Genomic DNA, 24322 nt, shown 5'->3' with positions numbered 1-24322 from the left:
AGGGCACCATGAAAAATTGCGTTAAAATACTTGTACTTTACTTTGAAAGTACATTGTATTGCATTGTACTTTACTTCGAGTACATTGCACCCAGCGTACTTACTACTTTAATTAAAGTACATCACGCCTCATTTACTTGAAGTACCTTTTAGATGTACTTTACCCAACACTGGAGACAAGCAGTATGCAAAAAGAGACATGTGAAATAACAAGACACACAAAGAAATTAAAATAAAAAACATACTATACTCCCCGACAACTTTTCTTGGCAATGCAGTGGAAGGTACAGGCCCGCGTCCCCTCTCCCATTTTGAGTGTACGCAGGCTCTCCTCCTCCCCCATTTCCGGGGAGAGGAGGAGAGCCCGCGTACACTCGAAATGGGAGAGGGGACGCGGGACGCACCTTCCACTGCATTGCCAAGAAAAGTTGTCGCGGAGTATAGAGAACACTTTAAGAACTAACATTTCTCAGAGCCTTCTTGAGCCTGTATTTTGTTTAGGGATGCCGCGAACTTTTTTCGCATCGAAGTTTCGATGATCGAATCAAGCGCTCCGAAAGGTTCGAAAGATTTCGATTTTTCGAATTGTCTACTTTGTAAAATTCGACGGAAGTCGAATTTTCGAACTTGTTAAGCTTAGAAGTTCGACGCTTTTCGAACCGTCAAACTTATTACGCTAGAAAATTCGATATTTTTCGAACTTTCGAACTTATTGCGCTGCAAAGTTCGATGCTTGTCGAACTTCCGAACTTAACTGACCAAAAAAATCGATGAATTTCGAACTTTCGAACTTATTTATCGAGAAAATTCGAAAAGTTTCGAACTTTCGAATCCTGAAAAGTCAGAAGTTCGACGAACTTCGAACTTTTAGGGTAAAAGTTCGACGTTCGTCGAACTTCGAAAGACCGGCGGACGGTTTCATTTGAATTCAAGTAGTGAGGTACATTCTTAATTTTTTTTTCTCGAACTTTTACACGCGGTGCTGCGTTCCTTACGAAAGACAATGCCGCTTGTTTCAATGTTCTGGCATGCTTAGTTTTAAAGAAATAAATTCCCGAAGGGGCGAGGAAGGACGACGGGTTTTTGACGATTATCGTTCGTGCCAGATTTGAAGCGCGCTGTAACCGAAGCTATTTATGGTAGAGATGTTATACTTTTTTAAAGAATGACCTATGTATAGCCTAGGTAAGTGCCGTCTTAAGATGTGATTATTGTTATTCAACGTGAGTTTCGAAGAAATGTCCAAACATGTATCTACATGCAATTATGCCCTAAACTTGATATTTATTTTCGTCTAAGTTGTTTGAGGTATGCCATTTAAATTAACACCACGGACAGTAGATATCATTGCCATCTGCAGAATACAAAATAATGTATTTATTGTTTTTTCACGTAATTAACTCATGGGAGAAGATTTCTAATAGTGTTCAAGTTCAGCACGTCATTAAAAGAAAACATTTTTTTTTTTCGCTTCACGTTCCTGGGACGTGTTTCTTTTAGCCTGTACACATTTTGGTAAAAGAAACTTGTTTCGAAGTTCTGAACCTCTGAATATGCAAGAATACAACACTTCCGGCGAATTCTTGATAGTTTTTTTTTTTTTTTCTCCAGCTTTTTATCCCCGCATTTATTCTTTTTTTTTTTATTTTTTTTTTTTTTTTTTTTTTTTTACTATTGGCACAGGTATTTAGGTTGAAAAGACATAGCTTTGAACTTCCGAACCACTAAGCATGTGACGAGTAGTGCCTTCTGACAACGAGTTTCTAACAATGACCATCTACGCAATCTTTTATGCAGTGAAGAGCAACAGTAGCTATACATATGCATAAATAATTTCAGATTAAAATTAGCTCGACCACGTCCTCTTTCCCCGTATTGTTTTCTTTAACATTCCGAAATATCTGGAAGGGAGGAAGGAAACTAAACCCCCCCCCCCCCCCCCCCCCCGCTACCCTCTTTCCCTCCGTTTTTCCTCTTCCGACGCCACTCGTATGGTAGAACGCTCCTCGACCTCGAGTTGTGTCGGTTTTTTACGAGGCGATTCCTCCGTCCCAGAAAATAAACCTCCAGGACAATTACAAACTTAACTTACTAAATGCCAGCGTCATTCGGGCGGCGTTAGATCGGATTACTACCAGCGTGCAAGGGGCGGCGAGGTAGTTTGCCAGGTCGCTTCAAGGTTTTTCTGAGCCTCAACCTACTGGTCGCCCCTGGCCGTTTCGAACTGGATGAGTCTCGTAAAACAGTGTGTTCGTGTGATCACTACTGCGTGATGCAGGTTAAAGACCCCCCCCCCCCCCCCCCCCCCCGGGCTGGCAGTCACAATTACTGATCTATGGTCACACGTCACTCTGCACTGCCAAATATTCCAGCACATCCGGGACACTCGTCGTTTCCTTTAATTGCCTGACCAACTTCGCAGAATCTAGATATCACACCCTAACTTTTCTAAACTTGATTTTGTGAAAACCAGTGAGTCGTGAAAACGTTATTTGAAACAAACTGTGGAGGAACTTGAAAACCGGACTTCGAACTTCCAAAACTTGGACTAGAAAGGAATTCAAAATCTTCGAAGTTTTTTTTTTTTTTTTTTTTCGAATTTAGCGATAAAAGAGAATCGAAACCTTCGACCTTTCGAACTTTTTGCAGAAAGAAATTCGAAATCTTCGAATTGTTCGAACTTCATGTCTATAAAAATTCGAAGCGTTCGAAGTTTTCGAATTTTATTTCCAAAGAATTTCGCAATATTCGAATTTATCGAACCTGAAGTAAAAACATATTCGAAATATTCGAATCCGAAATTTTAGAAACCGTGAAAGCTTCGAACTTTTCGAATTCGAAACTCCACTGTGATCGAAAGTTGCGAATTTTTTTAATTCGAACCTCGGTCGGTACGAAAATATCGAAATTTTTCGAAATCGAACCTCAGTTTGCTTCGCAAATATCGAAACCTTTCGAAATCGAACCTGGGGTGGTTCGCGACATCCCTAATTTTGTTCTTTTATTAAAAATACTAGAAGTATAGTTTGTTCAAAAATGACGGTACATATAATGATGATCGCCAAGATAAGTCGGATAATTCACTAAAATGTGTTGATTAACTTTTTAATCAGTGAAAATAAACATGTGGTTTCAATTAGAAACTTGCTGAGCGTTGTCGAAAACCACTAAATCTTTAATTTTAGAAAGATGTGGGCGCGTGAGAAGCGCAGGGGCGCACGCACTAAAGTTCACAATGCCGGTGGCGCCAAGACGCGGATGATAATAAGATACGAAAAAATCGCGCGGGCGCGTTATCGGCTTACCACCATGTGGTGTGCCTGTTGCGCAAGTGCTAACACACCACATCAAACGCGGCCGATTTTTTTTTAATTGATTGATTTCGTGGTTTTTGATTGAGCTCAGCAAAGTTCTAATCGGAACCGTTTATTGTTACTAAATAAAAAGTTAATAAACAAATTTAAGTTAGTCATATGCAACTTTTCGTTATGATTAGCCCCCATTATCATGTCCCCTTGGCCGTGTAACTCACCTGCACAGGGCGCATTAGTGTACCTTTAACAACCTTTATATTAAAAAAAGTGTAAAGTTTAGTATAAACACGGCCTTTATAGGTGCTAGAGGCGAAAATAAAGTCATAAATTAATCCAGATTTCTGAAATTCACAACAGCTATGGTTAACAAAGATTGAACGCACGTTTTTCGTGCTCTCACTCAAGATTTCTTTTTTTTTTTTTTTTTTGTGTGTGTGTAGTCAAACGATTTAAAATCAGAATGTACTGTACGCCTCGAGGCTAGCGTTTCCCGCAACTCGTGATGACAAAGAAGAGGCGGAAGGCCCCGTGAAGAAGGCCGAACAACGTAGCGTCATTGACTTCCCTGCCTGCTAGCCGGAGTCTGGACACAAACATATACTAACATACTGTAGCGGAGACGCTGAGTGCGGGGTGAACAAAAAACATAAAAGAGAAGCAACCGGCACGCGACGAAGGGAACGCTCGTCGTGCTCGTGCGTGTGCGCGAGGCAGTTGGAAGCCAGCCACCGAAGATGTCGGACCTCTCTGTGCGGTGATTAAACCAGTTAAAAAGGAAAGCAGAAATTGTAACAATACAGAAGACAAAACCTTGCAAGATGAGGGCTGATCGGTCTCAGTTGCCATGGCAACCGCCATTTCGCTCCATTCAAATATTCGAAGCTTCGAAAGGGTCGTTCTGAAGCACTCGCACCAAGATCGCTATATGGAGCGTCATCGCACTGAAAGCGTTCCTCGTCAATAAAAGCGTCTTCGGCGCTGGGCATGCATTCCACTTATCAATCATGCTTATCTCCAAAGTGAAGTATTTAAAGACAGGAAAATTATTTTTCAATGCAACCAAGCACCGGCGCCGCATGTGATGGCGGTGCAAAGAGGTGCCTTATTTCACCGGTGTGGGGATAACGAAATCTCGGTATTCGAGAAGCACTTGAATAAAGCTACACGTCACCAGTGAATTTAGATCGGCTCTGCCGATCTAAATGGCGACGCTGTCTCCGATTCCATGAACCAAAATGGCGACCATGCCGGGGCTTGTCGCTACTTTCCCAGTATCCAGCAGTATCCTCATGATACTCGTGCCGACCAAGGAATCCCCTTTACCAAGGAGAACACGGAAGATGGGAAAGCACTTAACCCAGGAGAATTGAATCAGGCACGGAAGTAACGCCGGCTAAACCAGCAGCGTTTGGGCTGCTGAAAAAAGACGAATCAGTCTGCAAGACCTGTACAGAAGATAAGGCTGCAACCGTCATCAACTTGCGCTATGGGCGTGCAGATGTCCTCGAAGGACGCCGGAAAACAGCCTGAGAGCAACTACTCGCCCAAAGACAAACCGAAGACACTAGAAGCCTGGGCCCACCCAAGACGGTGAAGAACAATACCGATAGGCGATCCTGAATTTCCTAGTAAAGTCCGTCAGGAAGTCCGGGATTCATTTATTCATCTAATAGCGTCATAGTTCATCCGACCCACCTTACAACCACAGAAACTGTACCATCCCTGTTCTAATTGCACACAACCACAGATGAGGGCCCTCATTTTCATGCAAAATACGTTTTCAATTCATCAATGCTCTCAGCAACCAAAGACACTCTTACGAAATCAGATGGAAAAGTAGAAGATGCAAATTAATAAAAACAATAAAAGGTTGCAATATAATGAGATTCCAACAGGGCAAGCAAAAAACAAGGCACACAACCCGCCAACGATTCAGATGATTCCGTTTATTCCAAGGTAATTTATTTGATGTTAGTCCGATACTATTTCACATGGCTTGTTGTTCCAATCACTGATGCGCATAACAATGCAATGTGTAATCGGAGTGACTGGATCATGAGATGATAGGAAGTTATAGCATAGCGTTGCCGTACGGAAAGGTATTGCTACTGGAAGCTCACCCTGTGACTTCGAAGCAAGCCCTAGCGTGCGCCAGGAGCCGTACCGTTGCTGCGGTAGTGAGAAATAACTGTATATGCTACTTTTCAAGGGGATTTTCCTGTTACCGAAGAAAATAAATTAGACATAATCGTGACAACTGGCGACGATTTTCAAAAGCATTAAAAAAAGGTTCATTTTTGATGGCACCGCGCTGAAAGAAGTGACGCCTATTTTTTTTTTTTTTTTTTTTCAGTTTAAAAACGGTGGTCTGATGGGGTTCCAGGCACAGTGCTGGCGTGTTCCAGTTTTGGATATATATACTTCGTTTCAGCTTACGCCCGGCGGACGCAGCCGACGCTACGAGCTGATGGGATCAATCAAACAGTGTCAAAAGTCCCAGTCACTAGGCCTTCGCTCACATGATTGGTTCAGCGATTATAGAACAGGTGCAGAAACATGACGAGCACCTCGTGTTCGTGCGCATTTCACGCTATCAGCTCGCAGCGTCGCCTGTGTCCGGGCCGACCTGCAGAGTCGTCGTCTGCCGGGAAGTAATCCACTTCGCATTTTCCTTCTCTCCATTCCTTTTTGCTTGAATTATTTGAGAAAAATAAAGCAAACACCTTTCCAGAAATAAATATTGACCTTGCCCAAAACTGTCTCTTTTTTTCTTTTTTTAGGCTTTTGACCCACATTAGCGTTAAGGCCCTTCTGATAAAAAAAAACTTTCAGCATTTCCACTCTGGTGAAGAAGGAAGACCAGCGAAGCTGTACTATGGTGGGAATGAAGTAATGACAGGCCTCAAGTCGGCAAGCCAGAGTCGAAAGGCTGGAGAGGTTGCCGCCATATATGAGCGACGGCGGCCACCAGACAACCGGCAAGCCGGTTGCCTGGTTACCGCAGTCGCTCATAGATGGCGGTAGCTTTCCATGGTTTAGTGTCATCACTTGTTTGCTGACGGACACGATACTGGGGAAACTAGTCCTTAACAGCTCCGCTGTAAAAATATGCCGGACAGCTCATTATAGTACGAGAGCTTCATACCTGCGTAACTAAGCAAAGCTTATCGGAGTAAATTTTCTTTTATGTGAGAAAATCTTTTTTTGGGGGGGGTTTGAACACAAGGTTTTGCATGGTTTTCGTGGTACCGTGCTGTGCCTTTACTGAACACGCACGACTCACGAACCACTGAGACATGCCACGCGCCTTATTTTACTACTACTACGTACTCAACAACGCATTTCAAGGTACATACGTTACATGGCCGGTGTCGACGAAAGGTTTTACACAGTGGGGAGGCATGGGCTTTCGAGACATTGTTATCTGGAAATCGATGATAATTGGATGGGAGATAATGGCTGAGGCTGACGGGGTCGCTTCCAGTGGACATGACGGTTGAAGATTGTACATCGCGTAATCGAAGGCAGGCTCCCAACATCAGATGCTTTGACAAAAAGAAAAAAAAGGAAGACTACAGTTGACTTTTATTAAATCAAACTCCAGGGAGCTACAAATTTTGTTTGAATTATCAGAAGTTTGAATTATCAGAAATCAATCTAAATATAATGCAAGATAAAATTTATATATTTTTATTAATGGCTACAAACACAAAGCAGATATTTGATTGCCTCTACATGGGCCTACTAATCATAAACAGGTGTGCCACACATGAAACATTGGTGAAATCTACGAAGTAAGTTCATTCATCCCTCAAAAATGTTGTGTATCGTGGACTGTTTAGACAGCACATGGCGCTTCAAAACAAAATTAAGCTTGTTCATCCAGAAAAAAAAATATATATTTTCTATTGTGGATTATTAGCCCCGTTGAGCCCGCTTCTAACCTAACACTGGTGCGCTGCGGAGAAGCAACACCCACAAAAGCAAGCTATGCGGATGCGTCTTCTCCGCGGTGCACCGGTGCTCGGTAAGAAGCGCGCTTAACGGGGCCGCGAAAACGAAAAGTCTGATGTCCCTGCCAAGCCACAACCGAGTTTTCTAGTAGTATCGAAGACGTCCTTCGTCTTTGTTGACGTGCCGATGAGTGAATGGCCGAAGAAGACAACACCAGACAACTATTAAAGGATTGCTCCAGGAACCTTTATAAAAGTTCTTCAGACCACTTTATAATGAAGTGCCTTCAATGTAAAATGTAAGCCCTACCCCACACAATTTGACATGGTGAAAAGTACCCGCCGATGCAACACAAACATATTAACAAATCTTACTTCACTGAACTGCATAGTGTTCGTATGAAGAGAAAAAATGGTAAAGAACGTCAAATAGAAGTATGTGGTCGTACGTTGTATACGCCCAGCACAGTAACAACAGGTGGCAAAGACAGCCCAGCCCACAAGCTAACGGCTCTCCTCGTTGTCGTGCCCTCTTCTTTGTGGTGGTGGTGACCCAGCTTTCGAAACAACTGAAAACTGTATCGAAAGCACAAAACGGCGGCGGTCCTCTTGAACTTGTCCCTCCAAGAGTGGCACACAGTGGAACAAACGGGCGGCCTGCCCGAACGGTAAAACCAGTAGAACGGTCCGACCGGCGAGCGAAGCCACGCGGCCGGCCACGCTTGAGAAGCAGGAAGGGCACGTGACTTCTCCTCCTCCTCCTCCTCCGCATGTGCTCACGCTCTTTCCCTCACTCAGCTCACAGCCGGTCCTCTCTTTCCCCAAGTCTACGGTTGGGTTACCTGACCTACCTGTTTGAGAGAGTCGACGACGCTCGGCCCGTCGCAGCCGCCGCCGCCGCCCCGCAAGCCCTCCGACACCGCCGCACTGCTGCGCGACCACAACGAATCCGCGTCATCGTCGTCGTCGTCGAAGAACAGAGAACGACCACCGGAAGGCGTGCATGACGCCCCGTGGAGTTTAGCAGTGCCCTTTCGGTGGTGGCCATGGAAACCACCACGTACACCTTCGCGACGGCAGCTGCCCTGTGTCTGTTCGTGCTCTGGGAGTCCGGTGAGTCGTTTTCCGCCGCCGCCGAGAATCCGTGCGTGCCTTCTTGCTTCGTCGTCTGCGTACGCCCCAACGCGCTAAGGTGTGGCTTCTACATCGGCGCGAACAACATGCTTTTTGTTCCTTCTCTATGCCGTGCCGCGCCGCCTACTTCGGGGATCTTACATGCCTGCAAGCACGCAGTTGGATATCCGTGTTGTCAATGTTTCGAAGTTTTGCAGCGGGCAACGGAGATGGCGGGCAAACGAAAGCAGCCTGTGGTGTTAGGCCTATTTTAAGAAGCGACGGGCGCATTTACGCTTCACGCGAATCGTGTTCTTACAACACCTGAACGCGCGGCCACTTACTATGCCTTGGCATCGACTCGTGAGAAGCGTTCTATAGACGCAAATCCCCTTCATTCATGTTTGTTTTGTTGTTTTTTTCGCTTGCGAGCTAGCGCTGAACCTGTTGAATGCGTTCACTTGCTCGTTGGTCCTGGGGTCAGAGATTCGCTGGCAAGCAATTAATTCCGCAGATCCAACCGATCGACGAGGTCGCACCCGAAGTGGTCTGGCAGGTGGTGATTCAAAAGTGTCGCAGTGAGGGAAAGGCTGTTGGATCACATGGGGCGTTTGTTGGACACTTGCCGACATTCCTGGGTCGGCATGGCGCGCGTGAATTTCAAGGGGCCCGCCCCGCGAACCGTGACGTCACATCAACTCAAGGGCGCTGATTCATCATGAGGCTGGTTTTCGGCGTTTTATTTCTGACACGATTCGGCGCAATGGATTCGGTGTTTCGTACCCCGAAATAAAGTCGGCATTTGTGGGTGTGAGTATTCTTTATCGCGTAACCCCGACATCTAAAATCTGTAAAAAGAAAGAGTTACGTAAATAAGCGGGGAGCGAAAGCCCGAGAAAGTGCAGCCGCGTATGCTTATGAATAACAAAAAATGTTTCTTTAATTGCCGGAGGATTTTTTTTTTTTTTACCATGTACGTACATATTTAAGAGACAGCGTCATCATATCGTGTCTATGTCTTATCAACTCTGGCGTGGTCCTTAGACATCATGAATAAAGTGATCGTGAACGCCGAACAGTCGACCAGAGTATATCTGTTCGTTTTCCACCGATCCGTCAACGTACGCTATTCGGTGTTTACGTATCGGCATGTTTCGGTAAATACCGTGCGTATTATCAACTCTGGCGTGGTCCTTACCAAGATATCAACATTGAAATGATCGTGAACACCGAGTAGTAGATCAAAGTTTATCTTAACCATGATTAATTATACATGGGACTGTGGTAAGAGAAGAGAAACATCAGACAGTTGAAGAGATAGAAAGAAGGACAAGGCGACGTCTCAAATTCAGCTGCTGCGTTTATTTAGACCCACCTTATATACTCATAACGTAGTCCACATCCAACCACAAAACACAATAACAAGTTTAAATTTATAACTGTTAAAAAAAGATTATTGGCTTCTTGAACACTTTGTTAACCTCCACCAGCTTGCCTGAACGCATGCTATTTTTTCGCTAAAGTTTGTCTGTCTATTTGTTTGCCACCGAACCTGGTATGTTCAGGTGAATGCCGTTAGTAGCGTGGTGCTTGTTTATTCCGCCTTTGGCGTGGTGTTCGCCCGCGGATTTTAACATTGTGTGCGAGTTCTGGAAGCGGAGTATAGGATCTAAGGATGACTAACCGACAGGAAATTCCTTTCAGAGAACAAAGGAACGGGGCGCTTCACGCGTGTACTCCTGTTTCTGTTCCTGACGAACAAACATTAGGCAGCTCTCTGCCGTATAATGCTCGTTATTTTCATTAGACTACGATTTAGTTCCGGATTGCTGTGCTGTGGCCGATTGTGTAGACGAACGTCCAGTCGTTGTTCAACGAAAGACGGGAATTCTTCGACAATAAAAGAAACTCGGACTTCCATTAAGATTTCTCACCGCCCTGTCAATGACAGCCGCAAGGTCTCTGGTCGCATCCGTATCGTCTCTCTTTTTTTTTTTTTTATTTGTTTCCGATTTACGACTTTACGAGAATGAGCTTTAATTTTTTCCCCAACAAATGTTGCTACAGTAGTTCCTGTAGCTTCTGTTGTGCAGAACCAGTATTCTGGCGTTTAGAAGCAGGCGTTTATCAAACTATAAGTTATGATAGTTTGTACTTCATTCCCCTACGCATAACATTTCCGAAACATGTTTAGTTCCGTTCGAAAGATTTAGAGAGGGAATAAACTATGCTCCGGAGACATTTAGAAGCCTCATAAGTTCTACCGGCTATTCTGTTTAAAACAGTGACACTCGATTCCTTTCTCTTTACAAAGAGAAACGTCGGCCTTTCTTTAAAAGGAAGCTATCGTCATATGAAACATTGTATACTATATCCTTAGTATAAAATTAAAATTTTTATTGAGATTTCAATTGAGATTAAATTGAGATTGAGATTTTGTTTCCTAGCGGTCTCATCGCCGGCTACGGTAAAATGAAGCATAAAGCACAATATCGGGGAAAAAATATTATAACCAAAAGTACAGGGTGTCACAAAAGAAAATTTACACGGTCTGTTTTACCGCAAAAATGAACTAGGTATCGCAGAACGCTCATTCTCCGCCCAAAGGTAGAGCTAGAGGTCACAACCAGGTGCCAAAGTTGCAGCCCGAGCCGATCACTTAATCAAAAGTTATAAGTGATTTTCTGAAAATTCCAATGGGAAAATGGCGGCCGACGGAGTTTTCAAACATATGGGGCTCTATGGCACCAGAAACCGAAAACAGGCAAAAATGGGCTCCATTTTCCCATTGAACTTTTCAGGAAATCACATAACTTTTGATTCAGTTATCGGATCGGGCTGAAACTTTGGCATCTGGTTGTGACCTCTAGCTCTACCTTTGGGCGGAGAATGAGCGTTCTGCGATGCCTAGTTTATTTTTGCGGCAAAAAAGACCGTGTAAATTTTCTTTTGTGACACCCTGTATATAATAGGCATACTGAAACCCGAGAAAGAAGGCACAAAACACAACGTCTCAATATAATGGCATTATTATATAATAGGAACCGCAACCGCAAAAACATAAAGAAATAAGAACTAAATTTGGAAGGGCGTGTTTTTGTGGTATTGCCGTTCAAGACACGCACAAGATTCATGCTATTCTCTTTATATTCTTTTTATAAACCGCTACTATGCAAAACGGAAAAGAAAAAGATATCGTTTCATTTTCGTTTTTTTTTTTTTAATAGAAAGACTAATTACAAATTTTCATTAATTTTTTAAGCTTTCGATTTTTTTAATTCATAACGATTTAATATTAGAAAGAGCTAGCTAATCACGAGCTTTCCATGGCATCTCGGGATTTTTTTAACACTTTTGAATAGGTGACACGAAAAAGCTTGCCAAAACTTCGCAAGATATATCTTCCAAGGAGTACAGCTTTAAGTTTTCCACAATTTTATAAAACTATTCACGATTTTTTTTAATGAATATTCGTCAACAACCCGCGAATGCCGGGCTACACGAAGACCTCAAAGCACCTGGCTTTTCTTGCCAATTCTAGAGAAGCCGCTAATTCGTGCATTCACCCGAGGAAACAACGCCAACAAGCGAAGGCAGAAACCGAAGGCTGCATTCTCCAGTCTTGCCGTCGTACTAAAATGATTGTTCGATTCTTGACGGATCCACAGGTGCAGCCTCGACGTTGCGGGCGTCTGCATTTGGTTCTCGGTTGCCACCGCAATCTTTCCGACATAATATAGCCCGAGAGTTTCCTTGCTGTCACTATTTTTCGGCAGCGCAACCACAAAAGACTTGACCAGCTCAACTTGTTGTTATGTTTACTACAACCTCGTATTGTGAAATGTGATACAATGAAACGCCAAACGTTAGTGGTGCCGCGTCACACTATAGCGACAAACGTCAGACACGTCTTACTAACGTTAAAAATGTATGTTTTTTTTTTAGGACTAGTTTTTTTGTTTTGTTTTTCCTTTGTTGTCCCTCAGTCCTCTTTTTTTTTTTTTTTAATATTGAACGGTTATTATAGTTTGCTTTTATCGCGATCCTTAAAGTATATGATATATATATATATATATATATATTTTTTTTTTTTTTTTTTTTTTCACGCTGTGGGACAGTTTTCCTATAAGCACCAGAGGGGCGTGCACTGCTGGCGTTAGGAGTAAACCAATCAGATCGCTCGAATAACCTAACGGATAGACGGGGGTTCGGAGAAGCTACCATGGAGAAAGTCTGAGGTTTTCATAAAACCCCTACCTGATTCTAGAAGTCGTATTATTTGGAAATAACTGACACGCCACGTAAAAGACGCTACATCAACTTAAAAAAAGAAAAGCCGGTCATTTTTTTTTTTTGCAAAGACTTATTTTTGTTATTTTTAGTTATATTCTTTTTACTTTTTTTTTTACTCCTACCTGCCCCATTATACGAAATGCCCTCTCTTTAAAAAAAAAAGAAAAACAAAACGAAAAAAAAAAACGTTTTGCTGTTTTGTGTTGTTTTTACCGCAAAAAAATTTAATCTTTTGAATACGTGGAGCTGTATGGGCGCCAGTTACCGAAAACTGGCAAAAGTGGACAACATTTTCCCATTTAAATTTTCAGAAATTCACCTCTGATTTTTTTAATGAGATAATTCGGTTAGTTCTGAAACATTGGCATCCGGTTGGGACCTCTAGCGCCACATTTGGGCGGAGGTCGTGAGCGTTCAGCGACGCATAATTCATTTTTGCAAAACTTTTTTTTTTTTTTTTTTTTTTGATGGGGGAGGACATTTTGTATATGACACATGAAAGCTGAGGGGTGTTCGTGTGGAGTGGGGATGGGGGGGATATTAGGTTCTACCGTCTAGTTACCGTATCCTTCTCTTTAAAATTGTGGTTTCATTCCTGTAAATCCACCGTCATAAGCACCACCATTTGCTAATTAGCCAAGGTATGCTCCAAAATGTACGCGTCCAGCGTCAAGACCACCACAATGGCATCTGAAGTGATATCAATGCAAACCACGTCAACCGCTCACAAAAAAAAAAAAAAAAAGATGCAAAACAGGGATTTTATGGAGACTTCAGTCACATCATCTAAACTTCCATGTGTATGCGTATTCCCCAAAAAGAGACCGAACATTCCCATTTCAGATACACAAAAAGAAGTACGCCGAATCTAAAACAGAACACCGTGAAAACGTTGTTTCTTGTATATTACAGTGATGTGATTGCTGCGCCAATTGCGCCAAACTGCGCCAAGGGGCTAACCCTGCTACATCCTGCTACATTTCGCCAAAATATGGCTAATCTGCGCCAAGCCTGCGCCAAAGGACCAATTTTGGTCGCCTTTCAAAAATGAAACTAAACTGAAAACCGTAATTGAGCATGCGTGAGCTTGGTGGCACAAAAGACGCCGCCGGACACAAAGTACCCTACATCAATTGCTATTCGGTCTTGCATAATTTTTCCCGTCGTCTCGCGTTTCGCGCTCTCGTCGTCTCGGAAATCTCATCTCGCATCTTTTTTTTTCTTTTTTTTAAATTTTTTTCGCGATAGACGCGTGCGTGTGCACACCCTCCGATGTTAGTGTGCCGAGTGCCAAACATGCCGCGTGGCGAGAGTTATGTGTCCGTCCCCACGTCGCTGCAGATATGGCGCTTTCTAAACTGAAACGCATCGACCTTCCTGCTCTTGTTTCAATCATACGCTGCTATAAAAATTCCTCCTTAACTCAATGACTGCTTGGCGAAGTTTTGATTACCTAGGTTTTTCTCGATAAGCTTTCTTTCGAGAGGGACCCCAGTACGTGAGAAATCTGCCGCGAAAGAAAGTTGATGACGAGAAGTGAGCTAAAGCAAAGAAGGCAATGTCTGCACGCTGATCCCGCACACCGCGCTTGTTTGTCTCGAGTTCAGTCGTTGCACAAATTTAAGCGCTCCAAGAACTTTTTTACCCTGATTCGATCGCAATGTCTTGCATCGATACGCTCAGGTTCTTTTTTTCTGTGTGTTTAGCCTGTACCTCGCCTGTCGGCCTGGCAAGCACGCGCCGCTGGACTGTTTATTGTCGTATGCTGGACAGTTACATTTTGCATACTATTTTGGGAACCAGTTGGCGACGAAGCAAAGTGGCATGGTTTCGGTTTCGGTCGAACCGCCGTTGTCTCCGCTCGCGTGACGAAGCACGTGTAACTGCAAGCCTGCCGAAGTTGCCCTCACGAGCAGGTGAACATGATTGCACGAGAGGCACCAGCCGGGACGCTTGCAACCCATTGTTTTATATTTGCTTACTTTTTATAAAAATCTGCCACGTCTGGAACCAGTAAAACAATAGCAAATGTTCTTTTTTATTTTTCGGAATTGCTCGGCAACGCCTACAGCACTGTCTACTTGTGGAATGTCTCAGCAGCAAACACACAGGCAGCGAGTTCCGCCCCAACACGTCACATCACAACACAACACATAGTGCCCTTCGTTTGTCCAGCACTTAAAGCAAATATTTATTTTTCTCAGAATATATTCTCCAAAAGTCACCTTTTTAGCTTTGAAACACTGTTCTGGCTGCTCCAAAAACCACTTTTGCTGCTCCAGAACTCTGTCTTGACTGCTCCAAAGGCCACATTTGCTGCTCCAAAACACTGTTTTGGCTGCTCCAAAAGGTGCTCCAAAATGGCTTTGGCCAATCACATCACTGATATTATAAGACACGTGTTTTTAGCTCAATGCATTAACTGATACAGCAAACACCGAGGAAAATCATGAAGCGCTAACCTCCTCAACTCACGGCCAAGACCAGCTGTCACGCGTTCATTTGTCGGCTCACGCAACCACTGTTCATCGCAGTCACGTGCCCGGGTTAACAATGCTTCTAGCACGTGCTGTGCTCCGGTCCCACACGGTGCGTCGGTCGCATAGCCCCCGGTAACAAACCCTTGAGGTTTCTGGGATCGATCAGAACGTTGTTTTCGTTTAATCGCGCACCGCTGCCGCACATATGGAGATTGCCATACCTATAGATTCCGAGAAACAAAGGTTTTCTGAAAATGCCAGAGCAAGCGTGGCCGTGAAGTACTGAAATCCTTCCGCATCCTCAATTCCCCATGCGGAAGAACTAAACGAGTTCTTGCTAACCCAGACGCGTGACTTTTTTATTTCTTATTTTTATGTCAGTTCCGACCGGAAAGGGTTTCTAAATTGCGGCGGACATTGGACGACTTCCTGTGGCAATGAAGTTAAACTATGGGTCAGGAGCCCATGCGCTCTCTCCCCTTGAGCGCCGATCAGAGATGTGCACGTGCTAGAGCTTTGTACGGGCCTGGGCCTCGGCCTGGGCCAACCCGAGATCCCGGGCTGGGTCGGGCCGGCTAGCACGCTTTGCTTTCGGGCCCGGGCCCGAGACGTGTTTTATCTCCCGCTGTCGAGGCATCTCCCAGGTGCGAACAAATTTAACGTCACGGACGGGTGTAACGTCACAAACGAAGGTAATTGCCCCATTCCACCAAAAATAAAACATAAAAAATACCTTTTCCTTATTAAAAAAAAAAAGGAAAAAAAGTTTGATTTTGCGGACATGACGGTGGCTAGAGCCACTAAATTAGCTAAGCTTAAAGTATCGGCACTCTGTTCCCCGATATTGCCGATATTGTTATAGACGCCGCCATCTTGGTATTTAGTACAGAGCAGACGCAACTGCCGACCGTCATGATTCAAAAGCGCGACTTCTTCAGCATTAGATTCGGTGTTAGGAAGCTCATGTAATATTGCTTTGCTCTGTCGCGAACTCTTTAAAGATCTGTTGAGGACGGAAAAGCGTTTCCTGTGATTTCCGATAAAGCTCCAGATAACTGGTAACCATGATTTTAAACACAGAGATGGGTAAGTGTCGTTACTCTGAAGCGTAGCGTATTTAGTGGCGGCGGCCAATCTCTCCGACTGTAATCCTCTATACCAACGTTCTATACACCATACTAATCAGTGGCGTACCAACTTGTTTTTGATGGGGGGGGGGGCAAACCCCCCCTCCTCAAAAAACCTTGGCCTTGCCCTTGCCGCCGGCCCTGAGAACTTGGTGGGGGGACAAGCGCCCCCTCCCCCCCCCCCCCCCCCCCCCTTGCCCCCTCGGTTGGTACGCCCATGATACTAACGATCGCCTTCCTGGTGCTGCTAGCCGGGCTACGCGTTCTGAGCATAGTATCAGGCGCACACATACGAACCACAGCCGAGCGATCCGGTATGTCTTGCTCGGGAGATAATAGCTGGGAAAGTCAAATTCGAAACCACTATATCCACGCTTACCTATGCGATTTTTTTTCCACCAATTTGTGTGGTAGGGCGCTGGACACGCGCAAAACACGGGAGACCTCCCGACAGCTTATGTCCCCGCTCCTTTATGTAAAGTGTACTCACCATAACAGCGCCCACGAACGCGGAACAGAAACTCATTTACGCTTCGCTCACCGACTTCCTCCGAACCTCCGGGGTCGGTATGTTCATCTAATCATCATCGCCCTTCGCTTCCCCCTCCCTTATCCCCCTGCCTATCCCTGAGGACCCCCAGCCAGAAGGTGTCTAATGAGCCCATGATGATGATGATGATTTCTTTTCCAGGGGCGGCCATCAAGTGCTGGGAATGCAAGTCTCACGCGGATCCCCGGTGCGCGGACCCGTTCGACAACACGTCGCTGCCCATCTCCGAGTGCGCGGCCCGCAAGCTGCCTCACTACCCGAACCTTCAGGCCACCATGTGCCGGAAGACGCGCCAGAAAGGTGAGTGGACTGACCGGGGAGGGGATGACCTGGGTCAGTTGAAAAGGCTTTGACCTGAGTTGCCACGCCTTGTCCCATCATTTGACAAGATCTTATCACATGAAAGCATGAAATGCTTTTTAACGGAACACCCCCAACCCCAATATTTTCTCCGTCCGTCAGTGCGTTTGCCGCTAAATTTAGCGGGAAGATTGAGGTCCCATGACCTGGCGTCGTGTGACCTATATACCAATTTAATCCCCGTACTCAATTTGGCGGGAAACCTCACGTCACGTCAACTTACACTAATTCAGTTTCCCAGCTAAATTTAGCGGGAAAATTGATGTAAGGTGACCTGACGTCACGATATCTAGCTCCAATTCAGTAACCCCCACTAAACATTCAGACATTCAGAATAATTCAGACATCATGCAACCTCCTTGTCCAGCACGATTTTTTTTTTCATGCCTTATTTTACCTTTAACACCTGATGTGTATTTTATGTACTTTGTTACGACTGTTTTATTATGCTGACTGTTCTAATATGACTATTGTGGTTTCCATATGTTTGCATGTTTCATAGGAATCTGACTTCTGTGCACCAATGTCAATGTCAAAACCATTATGGTGTTTTTGGGCACGCAATAAATAAGTATCAATCAATCAAATGTAGCGGGAAAATTGCCGTCACGTGACCTGACATCAGGAACTTATACATCAATTCAGTTTCCACGCTAAATTTGGCGAAGCTGATATCAAGTGACCTCTGCATCAAGCTTTTTCCCGCTAGTAGTAAGACACGTTCATTACGTCAGAAAAACAAGGAAAAAAGCGAAGGGGAGCCCGTCGATGGCTTTGAGGACTGGACGTCCTGATTTTCCCCGCTACATTTAGCGGGAAAATAGACCTCACGTGATCTATACACCAATTCAGTTTTCCTGCTAGATATGGCGGGGTAATTGACGTCACCTGACCTATGCATTGTCAGTTTTCTCGTTAAATTTAGCGGGGAAATTTGTAAAAGTATAGGTCCTTTTTCACTCTCCAAAAAGTATATTTGGTACATTCTCAACAAATTTAAACGATCGCTCTTTGAATACTGCATTTCATTCATTATAATAGGGTTTTGGAGACAAATGTCACTGTAATTTTTTATAGTGTAATATTTTTTTATTTCGTTTTACATTTTTCTTATTTATCAATACTATTAATCCACATTGGAGGATTTTTGTAGGGCGGTACGAAGCACAGATGCATAACCACAGTACAAAGAAAACATAGTTATACAGAGGGTAACAAATATACGAAACAAACGGAGTGGATGAGACATAGTATTTTCATATCATGAGCGCTTCGACACTATTCATAAACTGTGTTAGCGAGCATTAGCGCGAACAACGTGTCCGGGCAAACTGTTCCATTCCTGGACTGCTAGTGCAAAAAGTGAAAATTTAAAGCAATTATTTTTAGATTGGAACTCCCTGAATAATTTCCCATGGTTTGAACGGGTTTCTCTTCCATCGTGGGGAATAAGGTAGTTGGATTTTTTTATTTTTTTTATTTTAGTCAAATTATCGGCTATTTGGAAAATTAGTTTCAATCTCGTAAGCTTAGCTTTTTTTTTCTTTTTTTTTTAATGGCTGCACACCGAACACTTTACACAGCTCAGATGAATCACCCGTGCCGAACTTATTGGTAATGAACATTACCGCGAGCTTCTGCACTTTGTCCTATTTTTGTATGTTAGTTTTTGTGGAGGGGAACCAAACAGGGCTGGCATATTCAAGCATAGGCCGAATAAGTGTCGTGTAGGCCAACAGTTTAGTATCGCGGGAAGCGTATTTTGTCGTCTTCTTATGCACCACAATTTCGTTAGCGCTTTTTTGGTCACTGCGTCTATGTGCATGTGCCCCAGTCCAGATCACTTGTGAACAAAACACCCAGGTACTTGAACTCGTGCACGTTTTGTATAACGTTTCCGTTGATCTTATAAGTATGTTTTTATGTTTTTTTATGTTTCTCTTCCTGCTTATGGACATGCATCTACTGTTTTGTCTGTGTTAATAAGCATCTGCAATTCTTCACACCAGTCTGAGATCTCCAACGCGCTTTGTAATTTTAAGCGGTCCAAAGAATTTGTTATTTCAGAAAATATTATACAATCGTCAACAAAGAGTCTAATGTTGATGTCGATGTTATCAGTTATGTCAATAATATAGAGCAGGAAGAGAAGCGGGGAAATTACTGAACCCTGAGGTACTCCGCGGAACACACGGTTTTATTAGCTGAGCTATTTCCGTTAATTTCCACGAATTGAGATCGTCCAGAGAGGTCGTCCTTAATCAAGTTTACAACTTGTCCGTCACCTAAGATTTTCGTTAACTTGAAAAGTAGTTTATGGTGGGAGACCCTGTCGAACGCTTTTGACAGGTCTAAAAAGATGACATCCACCAGGCTTCTACGATTTATAACCGAGGAAATGTCATGCACGATGTCAATTAACTGAATGACGGTTGACAATTCGGATCGAAAACCGCGCTGGCATACACCTAAAACGTTGCTTTCTTCGACGAAAGCAGTTGTATGCTTATGTTAACATGTTCCAATAATTTAAAACACGTTGATGGTTGATGGAAGTGAAATTGGTCTATAGTTTGAAATGCTTTCTCTGCTGCCCGATTTATGAATTGGAATACCTTTAGCTTGCTTCCGGTCAGGTGGAATTTTTAATTCTTGTAGCGATTTCCTGTATATTAGTGATAAGTACTTTGATATCCATTATGCGTACCTTATCATAAAGACATTTGTAATATTATCTGGGGACGGGGACGAGAACAAAACACTGCATCCGCACCTTGACGATTTGACGTGTCGCTCCGGCTGTGACAAAGTCCGTCACCACGGCACGCAGTGAACCAAAAAGAGCGTCGGAGCAGGACATGTCACAGTGACAGTCAGGAGTTCACTACGGCGATGCGTTGGTGCACGTGTTTCACTCTGGGAAAGCTCTTACTGCTGTACCCTGGGAATTGTTGAGAGACTCTAAGCTTCTCATTTGCCTTGGTAGCCATATATTGGCGCTTTCATCTACAAGTGTGATAATAAGACGGAAACAAACACACCATGCTACTACTGAAAACCTTTACACCCTTAAGGGTGTAAAACGAGCCTTTGAGAGGCTTGCGCCCTTTTAGCACGCTCATTTCAAGAAAAACAATTTTTGGCGTAACATCGGGTGTTGCTGCATGGAACACCTTTATTTTTGAAGGCGTAAAAAGGGTCTTGAAGGGGTTACGGTTGCTGGGCGGGATCAACTTTAATGTAGGTCGTCTTAGCGACTACATCAAATAAATATTGTCTGTACGAATAATTCTTAGTTGGGGGATACATTCCTTGAACTTAGATATACTATTACGCTCTGCGTAAACTATTGACGAGAATGAAACAACATTCTTGAAAACTTCGTAAGTGTGGAGGCGCTCACTTGCGGGTGAGGAGCAGGCAATATGTTAGGATTCCCTTCTGACGCGTGTTTTAATTGTGCCTGTATTTGTGGTGTCTGTGCATGTGACAGCTATGTGATGCGTCTTGCGTGTAAACTTGTTGCCCGTAAAAATATATATATATATGATGCTGCTAAGATCGCCAGCAAACTAATGGTGTTGCTGTAACACCCTTACGGTGTTAGCCCTGTGACAACCTTATTTGCATACTTACAGGTGTAAAACTCTTGTGTGTACATGTCGTTCTGTAAAAGGCAAGCAACTATCCGTTCCTTCGAATGAAGCTCCATCAACGACGCTTCATCGAATTGTGTTCTAATAAATGTCGGTGGACCTTTTTTTAATCTTCGTGTGAGCTATGCCGAAAAAGACTCGCAGAAGAAAGGACGCTGCGATTATGCGAGCGCGACTGCCGTTGGCTAAAACGTTCTTCGGTGCAAAGGCGTTGGCCAAGATGACACGGCCGCTGAGACCTGTTTCCGCAAACTCTTTTATCTTTTCGCTGCAGTGTACGGAAACTGGAGGTTCATCCGCTCCTGCGCGTTCCTGGGCACCCCCGGCGAAGGCACGTACGACGAGAACTACTGCCTTATGCGGACGGGCACGTACGACGTCTTCGTCGAGACCTGCACCTGCAACAGCAAGGACGGGTGCAACGCCGCGCCGCAGCACGGCGCCACGGTCCTCCTCTGCCCGCTCCTAGCGCTCCTAGCGGTGGCGTGGGCGGGAGGCCTTCTGCTCAAGTAGTGACACTCTTCAGGACTCGAGACTAGCGCGCACCGACGGAACTGGGCCGGCCACTGATCTCTGTACAGTGCCCTGGCTACACTGCACGCTTTGAAGCCGCGAAGCTGCCATCTCTTTTGCAATAGCAAACTACAGCTTTTACAGTGCGTGGTGCCTTTGCGGTGTGGTGCCCCCTCATGACGTCATCTGGTGACGCCTAGCGGGCCAGGCCCGCGTTGTCATCAATTGCCAAAGCCGCATTTCTTTTTTGAAAGACTTTTGGAAGTGAAAAGAGCAGACGTCTTCGTCTGAACAGTTTCCTACGTCTGGTTGAGACATTTGCGTTTGAGTGTGACTAGAGGAGCCTAGATCTAAGAGAGGGAGCAGTTCAAACCGTGAGGAGCTTTTTCAATTTAATGGCGGACGCCTCCTGCAGAGATTGGCCGCAAGTGCGCATGCGTTGGGTTGTCACGTGGCCAGAAGGAATGCGGGCAGAGACAGACATACGCAACCATCTCGTAGAGAGCAGTCACACTCGAACGGAAATGCATGAACCAGTTTTGATCCATCAAGACCATAGGAAACATACCGACATTGTCGTCTTTTTCTTCTTTTTTTTTTTTTTTTTTTTTACGCTATATTTTGCGTATTCCGTCCATGCCTGAAGTGCCAGAGTGTATGTGATCATTGGTGACATGACGCCAACGTCCTTTCTCAACGGCGTATGCTTGTGTTTTCGTTCATAAAATGGGAATGTTTGATGTGGGAGTATGTACAGACGAGCACACAGTTAACAAAAAGAGGCAGGAGTGTGAGACTTCATAGGCACGCTCAGTGACCAATTTTTGGGCTGACTATCGCTTGTAGAGACGTAAATGAGTATTTCAGGGCCGCTTACACCAAACTCTGCTTACCGAGAAGCATCAACAGATTACCAAGGTACACTCTATGCTTCCTTGTTCATATTATATATTTTAGCTTTTTTGTTTTTTTAGTATATAGATGTGCAAAATATGGTTGTACATTTTGTGGGTGTCTTTAAGATTACCCATTTGCGTAAACGTAGCGAGCGTTTTCTTTTTTTTTTCTTTTTTTTGCATTGCGGTTTGCAGTTAAGTACACTATGGTGCGACACACAAAAATCCGTGGATAATAATTTTTTTTATTCGATATTCTTGGTTACCCTATTTTTGTAACATGGTGGGCGCACTCAACAAGGAGAGCAACACATGTTATTGATGTGAAATCTGCACCGTTCGTTACCACAACTACCTATACACGTGCGTGCTTTCAACTTCTCGCGTTTGGTACGCACGATACTAGACTCATGTATACTCTCAAAACAGAGCCCAAAACACTATTTGACACTCAATGTAAAGGTTCCTCGTTTTTCGTAAGGTTCCTCGTTCTGGATGTTACCAAGGTGGCAAACTATGTACAAGAACACGTTATCGGAATTGTTCGCGGGAGATCGGAGGAGGGCAATTTCCCTCTCCTACCCCTCAATCGTTTTCTAGAAATGTCTGAAATATCTGGAGGGACAAGATGTCGAACTGCTGCTGCTCTCGTGTTTTCCTTCACGGCATCATTACTGTTGTGATACAATGAAAAAGAGGGGAAGAGTGGGGGGAATAGCTCCACCTACTCCATTGCTTTGCTCGAGCGCGCGGACGTTTTAACTGCGGGCTGACAGCTACACTGTAAGAAACCTGAAACATGTGCCGTGCCGCAAGGCACATTGGGGAGCCAATCGCTGCTATTGACAGAGGGAGCTCGGGCGAAAGACCTGACTGAAAATATGTTTAGACCTATATAAAGAAAAAAAAAAAAAACTGTCTGCGCTGTGTGCACTGAACACAGTGAAGCGTCATGCTCAATGCCACAGCGCACACTTTTTTTTTTTAAGTTTCCACATATAATGATTATCATTATCCCCGTCATTCACCAAGCTCCCCTCCGTATAATGACTACAGCGATGGGCTCCCCCAATTGCTGATAGTTGAGAACATAAGTGCGAGTCTATGTTGACTCATTGGTTCACACGCCCTGCATCGGAACATCCCTGAAATATACAGTGATCCTCGTCGTTGCGTAAGGAAACATTAAATGTATTATATAACGCAGGCGCAAACGACGTAACGACGTCCTCCGTCCAACGGCGCCCCTCACACACTCGCACACATTAAACAAACAAAAATGTGAAGTGTCCTTACGCCTGTCGGCGATCTGAGAGGCGCTGCATGCGGACGATAAAACTCTTCGCTTGATGCGTGCCCGTGTATTAGTGCGTGCATGTCGCTGAGTGCGTGTTCTCAACACACTATCGATTCAAGACAGTGACGCGAAATTCTCTAGCATATTTCACGAGCCTTTTTTTTTTTTTTGCTCATATCGACGACTCATTGCGGTCGGATGGACAGACAATAAAGAAGTATTTTTATACCGATGTTTTGTTTGTCACTATGTCGCCCCGGCCTGGCCATAATCAGCCACTAAATAGGCTACGCTTTCACTTTGACTATCGACGCTGCATTTGCCGCTTCTTGTGCGCGCCGCCATTTTGGTGCTAGTGCAGAGTCGGCGCAACCGACAATCGCTACAATTAATATAAATAAAAAAAAAAGCCTATATATACTGTCGAAACCGGTTTTAACGAAATAGCGGGTATAGCGAAGTGATTTCCGATTCCCGTTGACTTCGTTCCGGTCTCGAGTCTCGACAGTATATATATATATATATATATATGGCAGATTCCTGGGAACTTTCATTCATATGTGAAACTTTCAACACTTTATAGGCAAGCACGGTGATGTTAGTCCGTGTAGTGTGGGACTAGTTTCTAGTGCTCAAACCCTGGGTGTCTAACACCTTTGTTCACGCTGCTCATCACTGAGATTCCGCACAGCTAAACACCTATATATTCACATCGCTCTTCGTGAAATAGATTAGCGCGTGCTGGAATGACTGCATACCGCTTATTACTCT

At 44.2% G+C, this 24322-nt stretch overlaps 1 protein-coding gene across 1 annotated transcript; it reads left to right on the top strand.

Annotated features, from left to right (window-relative positions):
• Positions 1 to 15225: 15225 nt before the first annotated feature.
• On the top strand, positions 15226 to 23783 carry LOC8027134. The gene is made up of 3 exons (XM_042292688.1): positions 15226 to 15261; positions 16925 to 17129; positions 21120 to 23783. The coding sequence occupies exons 1-3, from the start codon at positions 15226 to 15228 to the stop codon at positions 21356 to 21358; spliced, it is 480 nt and encodes a 159-aa protein (XP_042148622.1). The 3' UTR covers positions 21359 to 23783.
• The last annotated feature ends 539 nt before the right edge of the window (positions 23784 to 24322 follow it).

This window comes from Ixodes scapularis, unplaced genomic scaffold (assembly GCF_016920785.2).
Source record: "Ixodes scapularis isolate PalLabHiFi unplaced genomic scaffold, ASM1692078v2 PGA_scaffold3__209_contigs__length_174095766, whole genome shotgun sequence".
NCBI classification, from domain to species: domain Eukaryota; kingdom Metazoa; phylum Arthropoda; class Arachnida; order Ixodida; family Ixodidae; genus Ixodes; species Ixodes scapularis.
This window is presented reverse-complemented; position numbering and strand designations above follow the sequence as displayed.

What these genes read in the sequence shown, in the direction of transcription:
- LOC8027134 (XM_042292688.1), top strand. Translation starts at nt 15,226, where the DNA reads ATGCTTCTAGCACGTGCTGTGCTCCGGTCCCACACG. An exon ending in CTGTGCTCCGGTCCCACACG is followed by an intron (nt 15,262 to 16,924) that starts GTGCGTCGGTCG and finishes ACCCCCAGCCAG; the next exon opens with AAGGTGTCTAATGAGCCCAT. An exon ending in CCGGAAGACGCGCCAGAAAG is followed by an intron (nt 17,130 to 21,119) that starts GTGAGTGGACTG and finishes TTTTCGCTGCAG; the next exon opens with TGTACGGAAACTGGAGGTTC.